This window comes from Pundamilia nyererei, unplaced genomic scaffold, assembly GCF_000239375.1.
Source record: "Pundamilia nyererei isolate P.nyererei 1_Seehausen unplaced genomic scaffold, PunNye1.0 scaffold00045, whole genome shotgun sequence".
NCBI lineage: Eukaryota > Metazoa > Chordata > Actinopteri > Cichliformes > Cichlidae > Pundamilia > Pundamilia nyererei.
Window position 1 is genome coordinate 598,696 of NW_005187446.1, and position 14,903 is coordinate 613,598.

The 14,903-nt window shown below is 42.0% G+C and overlaps 1 protein-coding gene across 2 annotated transcripts in view; it reads right to left on the bottom strand.

Annotated features, from left to right (window-relative positions):
- Positions 1 to 14,903, bottom strand: part of LOC102206464 (nectin-2) — an 85,203-nt gene that overhangs the window by 42,810 nt on the left and 27,490 nt on the right. For both annotated transcript variants that reach the window (XM_005731845.2, XM_005731844.1), the window contains exons 2-6: positions 11,999 to 12,108; positions 10,885 to 11,137; positions 4,919 to 5,212; positions 4,662 to 4,779; positions 3,902 to 4,050 (exon numbers count right to left, since the gene is read on the bottom strand). In XM_005731845.2, the coding sequence (XP_005731902.1) occupies positions 3,902 to 4,050; positions 4,662 to 4,779; positions 4,919 to 5,212; positions 10,885 to 11,137; positions 11,999 to 12,108 (924 nt within the window). The remainder of the gene's footprint in view (positions 1 to 3,901; positions 4,051 to 4,661; positions 4,780 to 4,918; positions 5,213 to 10,884; positions 11,138 to 11,998; positions 12,109 to 14,903) is intronic.

Genomic DNA, 14,903 nt, shown 5'->3' on the forward strand with positions numbered 1-14,903 from the left:
ACAACAACAACATAAAACTCACACACACAGAGACACACAACATACTGTGGAAGCCAAAAAAACAGCATGGTCCTTATGAAGTCATGTCCAACACAACTGTACGCTCCAAGTGACCGCGAGTAATGAGAGAGATGGAGCAGAAGTAACGTTTGCTGCAGCCGTCCAAAAAAACATGCATGGTCTCATTCACATACATACACACGTGCTCCATGGTCATCACTGCTCGGATGTTGTGCTGGGCTGCACCTAGAGCATCCCTTAGTAGTATTCTCTGTCAGTATGTTAAGTTATTGAACACAGCTGAGTGTGTCTGTGCGAGTGTGTGTCTCCAGAAATGTGTGTTTGTGTGTGCTAATTAGGGGTGGGAAGGGGGCCAGTTGCAGGCTGGAGGGAGACTTGGCTCCATCAGACCTGTTCTCTGGCTGTTTTCGCATGGCCGGAGACACACAACGACAGACGCAGACAGATACAGGCGTACACACACAGACACACTCACACACTCTACCCCACGGAGGAAAATAGCCAAGCCCCTTGCCCTTGAACTGTCTCCTTGGATGAGTCTGAAAATGGGAAAAACGCACTGAATTGGGAGGAAATCTCTTTTCCGTTTAACTGAAGAGCCCTTCAGACCATGTGGGGGATTCAATCTAGAGCATTTAACTTTTTTGAGGTTCAGCTGAGCCACCCCTTTAAGGAATGATGAGGGAAAAAAACCAAGAAAAAAAAATGGATGGAATCTGGGTTAGCCACACAAGAACCCCCCCTGAGAGGAGCCCAGAACGGAGGGATGGAGGGAGGGATGGAGACTACTAAGCTGTGATTAAGGAAGAGCTACTGGTATTTAAGAGTTAAGCTTAGAGAGAGAAAGATAGCACAAGCATGAGATGGAGAGAAGGAAAATGCTGGGGGCAGGAGTCTCTTTTCTGAGCAAGAAGATCAGCGGCAGACTTGCGGAGGGTGAAAGACAACCTGAGAGAGATAAGGAGGATGAGGAGAGAGCATATGCTAACTGAGTGGATGAGAGATGCAATGAAAGAGCAAACTGCAGTGAAATAGATGGCATCGGAGAGATAAATCGAAAGAAATGCAAGAAGAGAGAAGGCTAGGATGTGTTTGCGTGCCTGTGTGACTAAGCAGCAGGATCGAAGATGAGAGGAGGAGAGGCAAGGAGAAGAGAGGACATCCATCCCTCTTGCTGCCTCCATGTGCACAGGACAAGACCGAGGGCAGAAGGCGCGAGTAAGCACACAGACACTAGTGTGTAAATTTGTGTGTGTCATGCAGCTGTGGGGTAAAGGGGAGTGGGGGGACCTGCTATGTAGCAGGTGCTGGCCATTTCACGCCTGTCGGCCCCTCTTAGCCCCGTTTGTCTACACACGTTCACATTAGCATCCACAGGTCTGAACTGCAATCCCATCTGAAGGCATTACACATCTTTCTTAGACTCCTTAATTTCTCTTTAATAGTACCGACCGTCTTTCTTTATGTGCACTTCTCTCCCTTTTTGCTATCTAGAAACTTATTTTCCTTTGACACTCGCTTGTTGGTTTAGTCACCTATTAAGTGTTGGCAATTTTAGCTCGCGTCTTATCCTCCTTCTGTGCCAATGAGTAAGAGAAGAGTAGGATGGAAGGAGGAGGTGGTCGGTAGCAAGAGAATAAGACCAACTGTGGGAAGTTCAACGCGGGTAAGGAACAAGCAGACCCGAAAGAAAATGAAAGAAGAGAAAGAGGGAAGTGGGATGAAGAATGGGGGAGGAGTGAAAATGTAGGATAAAAGACAGAGCAGGAGAGGAACGGATGGTGGAATTGAGAAGAGAAGCAGCCAGGAGCTGAAGCAGCAAAGGGTGACTGATCCGCTCTGAGAGGCTTGGAGACGGACAGAAACACACGCTACGCTGAGAGATAGCGGAGGCCAATAGTGGAGGAGATAGGATGCAGTAGCACATGATTCCCATGAGTTTTAAATGCTGTCAGCATCGCTTTCTCTCTCTCCATTCCTCGTGCCCTTACTCTCTGCTTCTTTGACTGAGGATTGCATGCTGGCACTGATTTATCTTGGTGTGGCATGTTCCCCATCTTTGTAGTCTAAAAGCAGCAGCCTCTTTCTCCCTCTGCTCGCTGGATCTTTGTATCTCACTTGCTTGTGTCTTGTAATACACAGCAGGAGTTGGTGACATCCTTTTGTGCTACAGAAGCCATTTACACTACCTACTGTATGCAGCAGTACAGAATGGCCCCAGAGGAGTGGTGGTGACGCATGCTGTGGCACCATAAGGAGCCAAGGGACTTGACGAAAGATGTAGGGGGGAGTGAGAGAGAAACAAAAATGAAATCGGGAGAGACGGAGCAAGAGGACTAGAAGAAGCAAAAAAAAAAAAAGTTGAAATGAGGCCATGGAGGAGCTGGGTGGCTCTTAAGATGTAGTCACTCTCTGCCCATCATGGAAAAGGTTTACCCCGATGTCAGCAGGAAATCACTTCCGGCTAAGTGCAGGCTGAAGAGTGAAGGAGGATGTATTTTGTATGAGGTGAAATACAGAAGTGAACACTGTTGAAAGGGGTGGCTAAAACTCTCAAACAGCAGCGATTGGACTGTATGACCTGCTCTGGAAGGTTCTCTCCAAGTGCTTACACCTGAATACATGCATGCATTTCACAACCTGCAAACATGTACCCACACACACCCAAAGTATTTTAGTTCATGCATCACTGCAGCCATACTGCAGACTATTCTAAAATCCACTATATTACAAAGTGAACTGTATCATTTTGAGTCAAATGTGTCACTTTATGTGTTGCTTGCTTTGCGTTAGTGTTTCCTGTTGTTACTGATGGCACAGAGTATGGCTGAGAAGCAGTGGTTTTTAACGGCGACAAAGAAAAAAAAAAGAATAAGAAAAAGTAGAAGTGAAAATATCTATGGGAACTGTCTAGTTCGTGTGCAGCTCTCACAATATTGAACTACCATGAAAAACCTTCAGGGGAAAAAAAATAAAAAAATAAAAAAATGCAAATGCCAAAAGATGTACTAAGCAGCTGACAGACCTTGGGTATTGATAAAGCATGGAAACTTTGATAATAGAGTTTATTAAGCGCATGCAAAGATACACAAAAAAAACTAACACGCACTCTTAAAAGCAGAGAGGGGAAGGGTTTTATGACGTTGAAGAACAACAACAAGAAAGAAAAAAGAAAAGAAAAAAACACATAAAAGGAATGCACATGCAAGCTCTGATCGCTCAGATTCCCTCCCACACACACACGCACTCACTCACACAGACACACACCATGGACTGAGCAGCTGGACCCCTTAGCCCTACACTAAACACCCAAGTTAGCCCTCAGCACAGAAAATGTGTCCGTTTGTGTGTGTGAATATGTGACATGTGAGGTGCATCCCTAGGGAAGACATGAGAGCAGAGGACACCAGGAAATGTGTAGCCTGTGTGATAAAAGTGCACTTTGTTCCAGTTCATCGGTTCAGATATAAATGTTTTTATGTACAAGCTAAGGGAAACGTTTACATGATGAATGAGACCCAAGTGAGTCCCAAGAGTGGGCTTTCTCACTTTACTTATGAAATGTTCACTGCTTTATTGATGCCTTTACTGTGTACAATTTATCAGCGTGCTGGGGCATTTGCAAGTTGCGCAAATTACCCTTCGTATTGGTTTTAATCCATTTAGAGCCACAGAAGGGTTGACTTGCAGTGACAGGAACAATCATAATGTTAATTCATTATGTCACAGGGAAGTGCACAAATGAGATTGTTTCCACTGAGAAACATCACACGATGCTGAAATATGATATTTAAAATGTTATCTAACTGAAATTGTAAAGGCCACTTAAGCAGGTGCCTAATTTTAGCATGCTGCGCTGATCTGTGACACTTAAACTCACCTCTGACCAGGATCCCAAACTGTTCTTTGGTCGTCCCGATTTGGTTGTTGACCTCACAGAAAAAAGTGGTGTTGACAGACTCGTCCACATTCTGTACCTTGAGCACATTTTCACTGACCTGCACTGCAGGTGGAAACTCTCCTGTCGTCCTAGAGGGACAAAAGTGCATATCGGTATGAGAAAGAAGAGAACAGGAAAAGAAAAATAGGACATTTGACACTGGGGACAGAGAGTCGGACATTTACAGAAACGTGCTGCGTTGTACTGTTTCGTCATATTAAGCTAATCTTGATCAGCAGCACAAAACCAATCAGTTTGCCACCCTTCCCTAAAAGGCAATCCATTATAACACACTGCTGGAGATACAATGGGGACAGCAGGAAAATCAGTGTTGCTGGATCCAATCCCAAAATCTCATTTCTTCTATTTTAAACTTCCAGACTTTTTTTTTTTTTCCCAGATTTTGTCACAGTTATGTTAATAGCTGATAATACAGAAAATGGAGACAGACGCACACTGTGTTTCTCATTATGCAAGGGTTAAATCTCAAGTCACAGAGTCCATAATGACAAATTATTCAACTATCTCCATAATCAGAGCACAGTTCTGTAGTTGCAATAATAAAAGCGCTAATTATAGCTCTGTGAGGACTGTGAAGCTGGTGATGAAGGGTAAGAAAGGGAAAATGTGACTAAAGAAAAATGGGAGAGACGGACAAAGAGATAAGACAATATAGATTTAAGGATGTGCCAATACTCACGACTTCCACTGGATAGTGGTTGGAGGGGGGTTTGCATTAGCCTTGCAGGTGAGCGCCACATTTGTGCGGCCGATGTACCAGTTGTTGTCATAACCTTCTATGGTTACCTGGGGAGCAACTGGGGGAAGAAAGAATGAATGGGAGGAGGAAATTTAATTAATTAATTTAAAAAGAAAGAAAAACCCAATACAATGAGCTCAATTAATCGGGTTAGAATAATTGCTGATGGATGTATGTGCACTTGTGAGAGGTCTTACACTGAACTGCTAAATTCATCTTGAAGCTCTCTGGTTTGACCAGGGTCCTGTGTGATACGACACAGGTAATTTCTTTCCCGTTGTCGTTTGGCGTTGGGACCATGATGTACTCGCTGATCACCGTCAACGTGTTGTCAGTCCCCGGCTGCTGCTTCGTTGTGTAATTGCCATTGGCTGTAGTCACCCAGGAGATCTCGGCAGCGGGTTGGCCATTTGCTGACTTACAGCTTGCCACAGTGATTGGCTTAGTGCCAGCAACCACTGTTACAGGGGAGGCCGAGTTCTCGGGTTTAGCTGATGGATGGATGAACGACATGACGCAAGGGTGGAGAGTGGAGACAGGGGGAGACACAGAGTGGCAGAGAGAAGATTAAAGGATGTAGAGATAGATAAAATGGAAATAACACAGCTGAGGGAAAAGATATTGTGCACATTTATAAACAATCTGAGACACCAGCCGGGCAAAAGCAAATCTAAAACCCGATCTGAATGCGTCCTCTGTTGCCCTGCTCAGCCTCTCTCTGCACAGTAAACATTGAAGTAGGATCAAATATCTATTATGTTTATTTTATGACAGGATATATATTCTTACCACGGAGGAGTTGTCAGTGCACTTTACTTTTTTCAAGCTTTTTAGAAATGAGTTTCTAAATGTATAACTTGTTTGAGAAATTTTACCAGCTCTGAGTAACTCAATACATGAAATTAGAGCTACGAGAATGTCATTTTCAACTCTTCACACATTTAAAATCGATGTGACCACATGGCAACACACCGCCTGTTGTTGCCAATTCTCTACCACAGAATCATGTATACCTGCAGACAAACACAATAAATAACTATGTTGCTTATTTATCATTTGTTTTGTCCATAATACAGGTATGGACAGAACTCCTTTGTTTTGTGAACATGTGTAAAGTGGCCCTAAGGGATCAAATGGACTGCAGCTTAAGAAAACACCAGAAATGATGCAAAGTAAACAAAATTATAAAAAAAAAAAAAAATTAAAAAAATTAAAAAAATCTCACAAAACATAAAGCAAGTGTTTCGGGGGGAGGGGGGTTCATGACGGACCAACTTCAGGAGTGACATAAATCAAAACATGCAAAGGATTTTTCTGAGACACCCTGAAAAGAAGCGAAGTATTCATCAGTGATGTGACGGACAAAAGGATGGAAGGTAACGTGTTTTAATCATACCGAGTCATTTAATACTGTACATATGTTTGCTATTAGCGGTTTACTGTTAGCATGTTACTTCTGCAGCTATTCCATCACGTTCCATGTTTTTATTCAAATTCCATTGTGTTTTGTAGCTTGTGCATGTTTCCATTTGCGTTTTTTTTAAGTTCCATGTGGCACATCATGCATGTGGGCATATAAGGAAGTTAGATTTGTAGTAGCGCTTATGGATATTTTCTAAAATGCAAACGTTCTGGCGACCAGCCCATGCCATACCTTGCCCTACTACATCTGGAAAATGCTCCAGACCACCCCCCATTACCCTGAAGTACACTGAAAATGGATGGATGGATGTTCTATCATACTTTACTGTTTTATGGTTTTTCCATTATGCTTACAGATAAGTTTCCCCTTTGCTTTCTTAATCTCCAAGCTTTTATAACAAAGCTGTGACACCATGAGTGCAATGGGTTCCCACACTGATTACAACTCATGTTAACATATAGCCACATTAAAAGCAATTCTCTCATCATTGTTAAAAACAAAAGCTATCTCATGATATACATCAAGATTGATTCACTGCTCAGAACCGTACTGAGATCAATTCCTTTCATCAAGGAAGCCAATCTCATTTCTAATAGTACTACTACTACTACTACTACAACATTAATCTAAGTCAGGTTTACTTATTTTAAACAATTTATCCCACTTTTCTGTATAAATGTCTTGCTGTATAGCCTTTTGTTAAGTCTCACAGGGGAAAAATAGAAAGCATCACCAGCACCGATCCTCCAAGCATCAGTGATAACAGTGAGGTGAGGTATCTGTGTCGAGCCCAAAGGATACTAAATGAGAACACGTACCCCAGCCACAGCCTGTTCACCCTGCTTTCCATCTGGCAAGCGATACAGACACATTTGTTTCCTGTTTCTTTCCTTGGGCTGCAAGACTAAATTCTGAATTCATCCTCTGCACTTCAAGTCAAATAATAGACTTTATTTTTATGACTTACTGTCATAAGAACATTGAATTTTGCTCTAGTAGTTGTGCAATAAGAATGAATTCTAAATTTAAGCACAAATTCCTCCCTACTGAGAAGACATTAAGATCTTTTATTTGTATTAAGATAAATGTGTTTACTTTTAGTCTGCTCACACTAGTTTTGAGAAAAGTTTTTTTTAAGACTAGAAATGTGGCTTTTCTAAAAGCTTGATTTAGAAATTGTCGAATTGAAACTCTTCTGCTGACAGATCATTTCGTTTACTTTAAGTAATCTTTTCCCCATTTTATTCCTTTTTTTGGTTATTGATAGCTTGAGTTTTTTGGAGTGTGTACACTCAATCTTTTGCTCCCAAGAGTTAACATTGATAAACAATTACCAGCACCAGTGCAAACACATCCAAACCCTAAATCTACTGTCACTCTCCCTCCAAACCTTAAATCCATCTGTCCCCTCTCTATTCCTATCACACACCACTGATGCACAATTTCCCTGACTGGCCAAATGCATTTCCATATACAATTTCTACATCACTACATGATCCGAGTTATCCTCACCTCCATCTTCTCTACCCTCTTCTTAATTGCCCTCTCTGATACTAGCGTGGGATCAGAGGAAAGCAGGCAGGACAGGAGCTGACAGCAGGCATGACAAGTAGCTAGATCAATATACTGCCTAGGGGGAAGCATGGGGGCATGATGCTTTGGAGAGAGGGGAGCAGGGCAGAGGCACTGGTGCTGGGCCAAAGTTAGACCAATGGTTCCATTGCATTAACAAAACACAATTGATCTGACAATACCACTTATAATAGCAATTAAGCCCAGCTGCATATGCTTTTAACCTATATACTACCTTTGGGGGAAGGTTTGAGCTGGAGGAACGCAGACAAGAGTAAGAGGGAAGATCCTTTGCATTCATACAGTTTGCAAGTTACATATGCATGTAGGGCTGTGCGATATGACCAAAATCAAATATCCCGATATAAGAATTCTATCGTCCAATAACGATATAAATCACAAAAATGTAACATTTTCTGTAAATTCTGTGAATCTCGACTTGCGGGAAGTGTTTCCAGCTGTGCGTCATGTCTGGAGTCCAGTGTTTTAACCGATCTATGAAACGATACATTTTTAGACATAAGTTGTAAAGGCCGCCGTTTTCTTTGTGAGTATTTATTACACAGCGTGCTGCGGGGAACAGCCTGTTCTAACGTTTGAGTCTAAGGTTTATTTTTTAGCACCTGGCGGCTCTTTTTTACTTCTCATCCGTAAATAATCTGCTCTGTCACGTGATTCAGTTTATTTTGAAAAGTCTCAACAGGATCTTGAGCTTTATTGTGAAAGGTTTATGTGGAACATAAACAAGCGGATGGTTTTACCGTCGTTGTTGCTAACCACAACGCATAAAAACAGGCGCTTGTCCGTCTGTAGTGTGGTTATATAAAATATAAGAGAAAGAGAGAACTTTAAGAAATTAATATAGCCACTACAGTGACCATCAAAACGATGAAAAAAGATTGCCGTAAAGAGTTTATTTTGCGACAGCACGAAACAAACGATAGCGTAAAATGAAACGATAGACGTTTTTATATCGTCATCTGATATATATCGTTATATCGAACAGCCATATATACATGAGTTCCCTACAAACAGATGAGCGAAAATTTTAAGGAAAAGAACAACACACTGGCTTTAATTTGCCTTGCAAAGACACAATGAGTCTCTAGAAACTTTGGCAAAACATGAAAGTAGGTTTTTGGTTGGAAGAGCCAATTTAACTGACAGTTGGGCTTTTTATAAACTTTTTATAAATGGGTTGACTACTCAATTAATTCATGTTGTGAAAGTCTGTGAAAAAACCTCAAGCTTCAAATCTTTCAGAGGAAATGGTGCTGGGTTCCTGTGCACCTGACGAAAAGCCGCTGGGGGAAGGTTTGAAAAATGCTTGTTGTTGAGTGGTATCCTCGTGTAATACATTTAACAGGAAACATTCAAGTCCTTGGGAGACAAAAAGCTGCAATGGCTTTGAACCCAGGAGTGCATGTTGGCAAACAGCAACGAATGCAACAAGCTGGGAAGTTACCCCTTGACAAATAGAGCTGTAAAAGCCACGACTCAGCGTGATGCACAACACACAGGGTTCAGGATCTCTTAAAAATGAGTTTGTAGGGTTTCAGGAAGTTAATCCCAGAGTAGGGTAGCGATGGTGTTGCAGATGTTTAACACTCGTGTTCACGCTAGAAGCTTTTTAGGTTCAGTAGTGCAAGAAATGTAACTAAAGATTAAGAAAAAAAATGCAAAAAAAAAAATCTTGGATAAAGAAATCTTTTTTGTAGTTTTGCTTCCGTGCACCACAGAGAGGTTTTAAAAATCAAACAATCAAAATGTGATTGAAGTGCAGACTTTCAGTTTTAATTCAAGGCGTTTCACAAAAGTATTGCAATGACTGTTTATGAACTAAAGACACTGTTATGCCCAGCCCCCATTTTCAGAGGATGAAAAAATAAATAATAGGACATTTTCAACATGGGGATTGCTTCATAATATGATGAAAATCTTTCGTAGTCAATGACTGCCCCAGGTCTAGCGCTCATTAGAGTTTTATACTTAACTAAAAAGCTGCTCTGTTGGGTGAGCTCAGGTGACTGACTTAGCTATTGAAGAAAATCCCATTTCCTTGCCTTGAGAAACTCTTAGGTTGCTTTTACAGTACGCTTTGGGGCATTATCCATTTGGATTGTGAAGCGCTGTCTGATCAGTTTTGCAGCGTTTGGATGAATATGAGCAGAGAGTATAGCCCCGTACTCTTCACAGTTTCTGCCATAATATTGTCTCCACTATGTTGAACAGATAATATGGTATCAGATCACAAGTTGTTTCTCTCCTCCTCTGCACTTTTCTCTTCCTATCATTTTAGCACAACTTCATCTTGGTTTTATTCTCACAAATAATCTTTTCAGGTCTGTGTTGGCTCTTTTTCTGACCAAGTCTAATCTGTTCTTCTTGTCTAAAGTGTAACCAGTGGTTTGCCCATTTCTGTAAACTCAGTATTTTCATTTATAAAGAGATTTTTGCGCTTCACAGCATGCACACACAAAAAGACAATGATATACCAACCTGCTTTAGAATGTTCTTGGTGAAATGTCGTGTTGTGTTTAAGGTCTTTGGGCCCTTTTCATTTTCAGAGCTGGCCAGTGAACCCATTCTTGTTAAGAATGTACCAGAGATGTGATTTGACCACTTCTAAAGTTTTAAAAATGTCTGTTACTCTTACTAGTTTTATTAGAGGTGGTTGGGGGTGAAAGTCTGCACTTTAACAACATGTTGGTTATTCGATTAAAATACTGTGGTGGTGTACACAGGCAAAACTACAATACAAGAAAATTAGAGACCAAACTGTACCTGGACACTTGGCTAGGTAAAATTATAATTGCAATAACAATAATCATCTTCTGGCACATCAAATACCATTCTTTTTTTTTTTAATATAATTTTAAATAAAATTGGCATTCTTCAAGAAATTACCTGAAATTCCAACTGGATGTTATTCATGAAGTCTTAAGAGTAAAGATGAAAGCATGAGATGGGAAAAATCCCTCTTTCTTATTAAATTCTAACAAATCTGTTTGCTTCACAAACCACATGTCCAATTTTTTAAGTGGTTCAGAGGTTCAGCTTCTTGGAGATAAAGCATTCATGCCTCTGTGCCATTAAGCACTGAGGCTTTTTCCTTGATTCATCACATCTTTTCTTAAGCTTAGTGCGTAGAGTACATTAGTGACCTACCTAGCATGACCAGCTGGGTGGTGCCACGGACATTTCCGCCAGGGTAGGTAGCAAATTCGCAGGCATACTTCCCCTCATCAGTCATCCTAACATCAGTAATCTGGATAGAAGGGCTGTCCACCTTTGGAGGACTGGGCACGAAGCTGACTCTGCCTTTCACAGGTGAGTTAGGATAGCTGGGCTCATTCCCGGGGAGAAACACAGCTATGTTGACTGGGTCTTGGGTTGGCTCTGGCACGTACATCCATGTGACCTATGATGGCACACACCGAGAGGGTCAGTGGACGGGAAGCATAGAGAGACAATGAAAAACAGCAGACCCCATTCATCATGGCATTGATAAGCGACACCGCGACAGCGTTTTAAGATATCCACGTTTTAATGTAAACTCCACAGGGTTGCGTACACGGCATCACAATTAAGTGGGGAGCAGGTATGAATATGGATGCGAGTTTTTCAGGAGAAGTACTCTCTCGACTGTTCTTAGCAGAACCATGCAGAGCTGTGCACTTCCAGCTTCATTGAAATGCAGCTAAGAAATGCACCCATTACCATATTCAATCCCCTAAAGCAAAATGTAGCTTAGCATTGTTTGTTTGGAGTAATAAAACATTAAGCCTAAATGTGACAAAAACCTATTGCTGGCCTCTGGATTATTTCTGTGAGCCATGATTTGTTAGATTAAGGTACAATGTGGCAAATAAAAAGGCACATAGAGCCATATTCTGATTTTTCTTGGTTAATTTTATTGAAGAGAATTGCTTTTTCCACCTCAGACACAGTTTTACGGACCCACAGAATCAAATCAGTGAGTAAATGACTACTTTATTTACAGGAAAATTGTCATAATTTGAGTTAAATATCAAATCCACTTCAAGTCGGATACCTGCTGGCTTCAAGTGTAAAAGCAAATTGTAACTGCAGTCCCAATTTCACTGAATTGTATTGTGTCAAGTCAGCACAATGAGCTCCAGTTTTGGGATGACACAGACATTTTTATTTGAATTTCACACAACAAATCTAGTTTGCAGTTGAGAGAGTATAGTGGTGCAAAGAGGTAATCAAATACTAACCAAGGGGAAACACAGATGCATCATGGGATTGTATATCTTACCATTGAAAGCTGTACCCCAGTGGGATCAGCGAAGGCACAGCGCAGGTTGACTGTCTGGCCAGGATACGATGTCACCTCTTGGTCTACTTTTACACGCTGACCTGAAGCTCCTGAACAAAACAAAGACAGAGACAAAAAAAAAAGCAAAAAAAAAAAAGCATTACTCTCAATGTTTCCCTTTAAACACAAACTACAGGAGAAAGCAAAGAAAAGGAACAGTCTTGGTACAAAGCAAAGATAAATGAGGACACTATGGAAGTGTGTGTGATACACAGGACAGCATTACTGAACTCAGGCAAGTAGGCCAAGAGTCTGGTACCTCTCCATGACAGTGCGTGCGTGGACAGATTGGTGGTGGGGGGAAGCGAAGTTGTGTGTTGGGGGAGAGAGAAAAAAAAAAGAAAAGGAGGAGGAGGAAAGCCAGTTCTTTTTTACCCATAGGTCATAAATCATGTGGATGGGTTATGCTTTTCTATAGCCTGCCATTTTCTGTGCCGACACATTCCTGTGTAACAGCAAAGAGTCAAAATAAATATGCTTTTCTTAGTGCGTTTTGTCAGTGGGTGTGTGAGAAACAGAACGAGCGAAGGAGCTTTAGAACGACAATCTGTGCAAGTGTGTGTGTGTCCGTCTCTGTGTGTGTAATCCAGGTTTCTGTGAAAAATGTAATTACTTGTATGAGTAAGCGCGCATTAGTGTATGTCAGCAAGATGGCACCTGTTTTAAGTAAGAGTGGATTACCGGCGGATACACAACTTCAAATGTCTGCAGCCAGGCCTACATTTCCATACGAGTGTGTGCGCTCGCAGTGTGTTTACCGGGAAGCTACAGACACAGACACACATAGAATGAGCAAAACACAATTTCCCCTAAAGACAAACAATTACTTGAAAAACTAGTTCCACTAGTTTGTGCTGAGCTCAAGCTGTTGTGTTGAAACTAATATGATCTGCTGCACTGGCAGAACACACACACACACACACACACACACACAAAGGCACCCACACACAAACGAAACCCGTACGCAAGAGATAAGAGGAAAGGGCAACGCTGTCTTTCTCGTTTGACGAGCAATAAACACCACACCTTCTCTTCTCAAGGGAGACCTGAGGTATCAATACAGAGAAAGAGAAGAGGCAGGAATGAGTGAAGAACCGAGTGGGAAAGTGGAAGGAAGCAAGCCTTTCCTAGAATAACACCAGCTCTCCCAGGACCAGCCCAATTTACAACCACAAAACAACCCCCTTGTAGCCACAGAGGAACCTCTGGACAACCACTAAACAGCCCGTGGGATCAGCAGCGAGCCTTATTGGGCTGAAAAGATGAACAAGTTGTTGTTTTCTTTAAATTTCATTTTGCTTGAAGACTCATGCACGAGCATAGCTATGCAAGTCGACACACACACACACACACACACACACACGGGGGCATCAAATTACTGCTTTATTGTCAAGCACCTGGCCTGTAATGTTTCAAATGTCTAGAGCATTATGTAAAGATCACGCTACACTCCTTTGTCAGCCTACTTAAACAAGTCAGACTAATACAGATTAGGTTTGGGAGTGGGAGCCTGACTGGTTATAAAAATAATGTAGCAGAGGAGGAGAAAAGAGGATAAAAGGTTATTGAATACCTTGATTACTAGTCTTGATTGTAGTATAAGGACCAAGCGGCATGTCATAGGTCATTACAGCGTGGGATTGACAATAACTTACTCCTCATTTCGTTTATGTGCAAATTCATACACACACATATCTATTACGTCCACACAAAAATGTGGGGGCAAACTGAGCCGGGCCTGTTGCCTGTCATTTGGAGGCAATAAGAGGAGAGCCACCACGGGTCAACTCCTGCCAGAGCTCAGATGAGAGACAGGGCCAGCCTTATGAGACTTCCTACAGCCACGGGGAAATGAATATTACACACAAGACATACAGAGACTTGCACAACCTCATTCTTAGTGAGTCCCCAAAGCCGAGCCCAAAGGCTCAGACTCCGTGTCATTAGAACAGCAGACAGGGAGAAAGTAAAGTCAGTGTGTGCATGTTCATCTACACAAACAGACTTTTGGAAATGATGAGACAAGGCAGTATTAAAAAAAAAAAAAAAAAAATAATCGAGACACATTTTGAGTGCATCAGTCACATTAAAACACAAGACAGAGAGATCGGAGGCGGAGGGGGACAAGAACTAAGGGAATTAGTGAATAGAAGACAGTTCAAGGGTAAGAGTGAGAAGAATAGGGGAGAGAAAGAGGGTTGGAGGGGAGGAGAGTAAGAACAGAAGCCTTATGTCACTGCTGCTCTACTTTACAGTAGCTCTGCTGCCTGCAGGTGACATACAAGCATCATCAAATGCACATGAACAAACGAAACACATGCACACACAAACTGCCCTCCTCAACATCCTTAAGTAGTCAGATGTCGGCATCCTAAGTACTGTCACCTATCATTATGTCTTTTAACACCCACATGATGTGCACGCACAGACACACACATTATTGCTGATGGCACTGTGACAGCCCTGCCATATTAACACAGTCCTCTCTGATCCTCTGCCTGGTCACGCTGACATTTCCCACCGTCCATCAGTGAAGAGGGAAATGAATCAGAGAGGAAGAAGGAGAGGAAGTATGCTGGGAGGACGGAAGGATGAAAGGAGGAGACGAGAGACAGGCTGGGAATGCCAAAGTGATGGAGGATGAGAGCGGAGGAGGGGAGGCGAAGTGCAAGAAAAGTGGGGATGAAAGGGTGTGAAGAGAATGCGATGCCAGGAATAGAGAATGAAAGAGGGAGCGAAGAGAGAGTGTGGCGAGAGAAGAGGAGAGGAGGAGGAGGATCTTAAAGGGGAGACAGTGTGAGCTATGAACAAGGTTAATAGGAGACAGCTGAGGGACAAAAAAAAA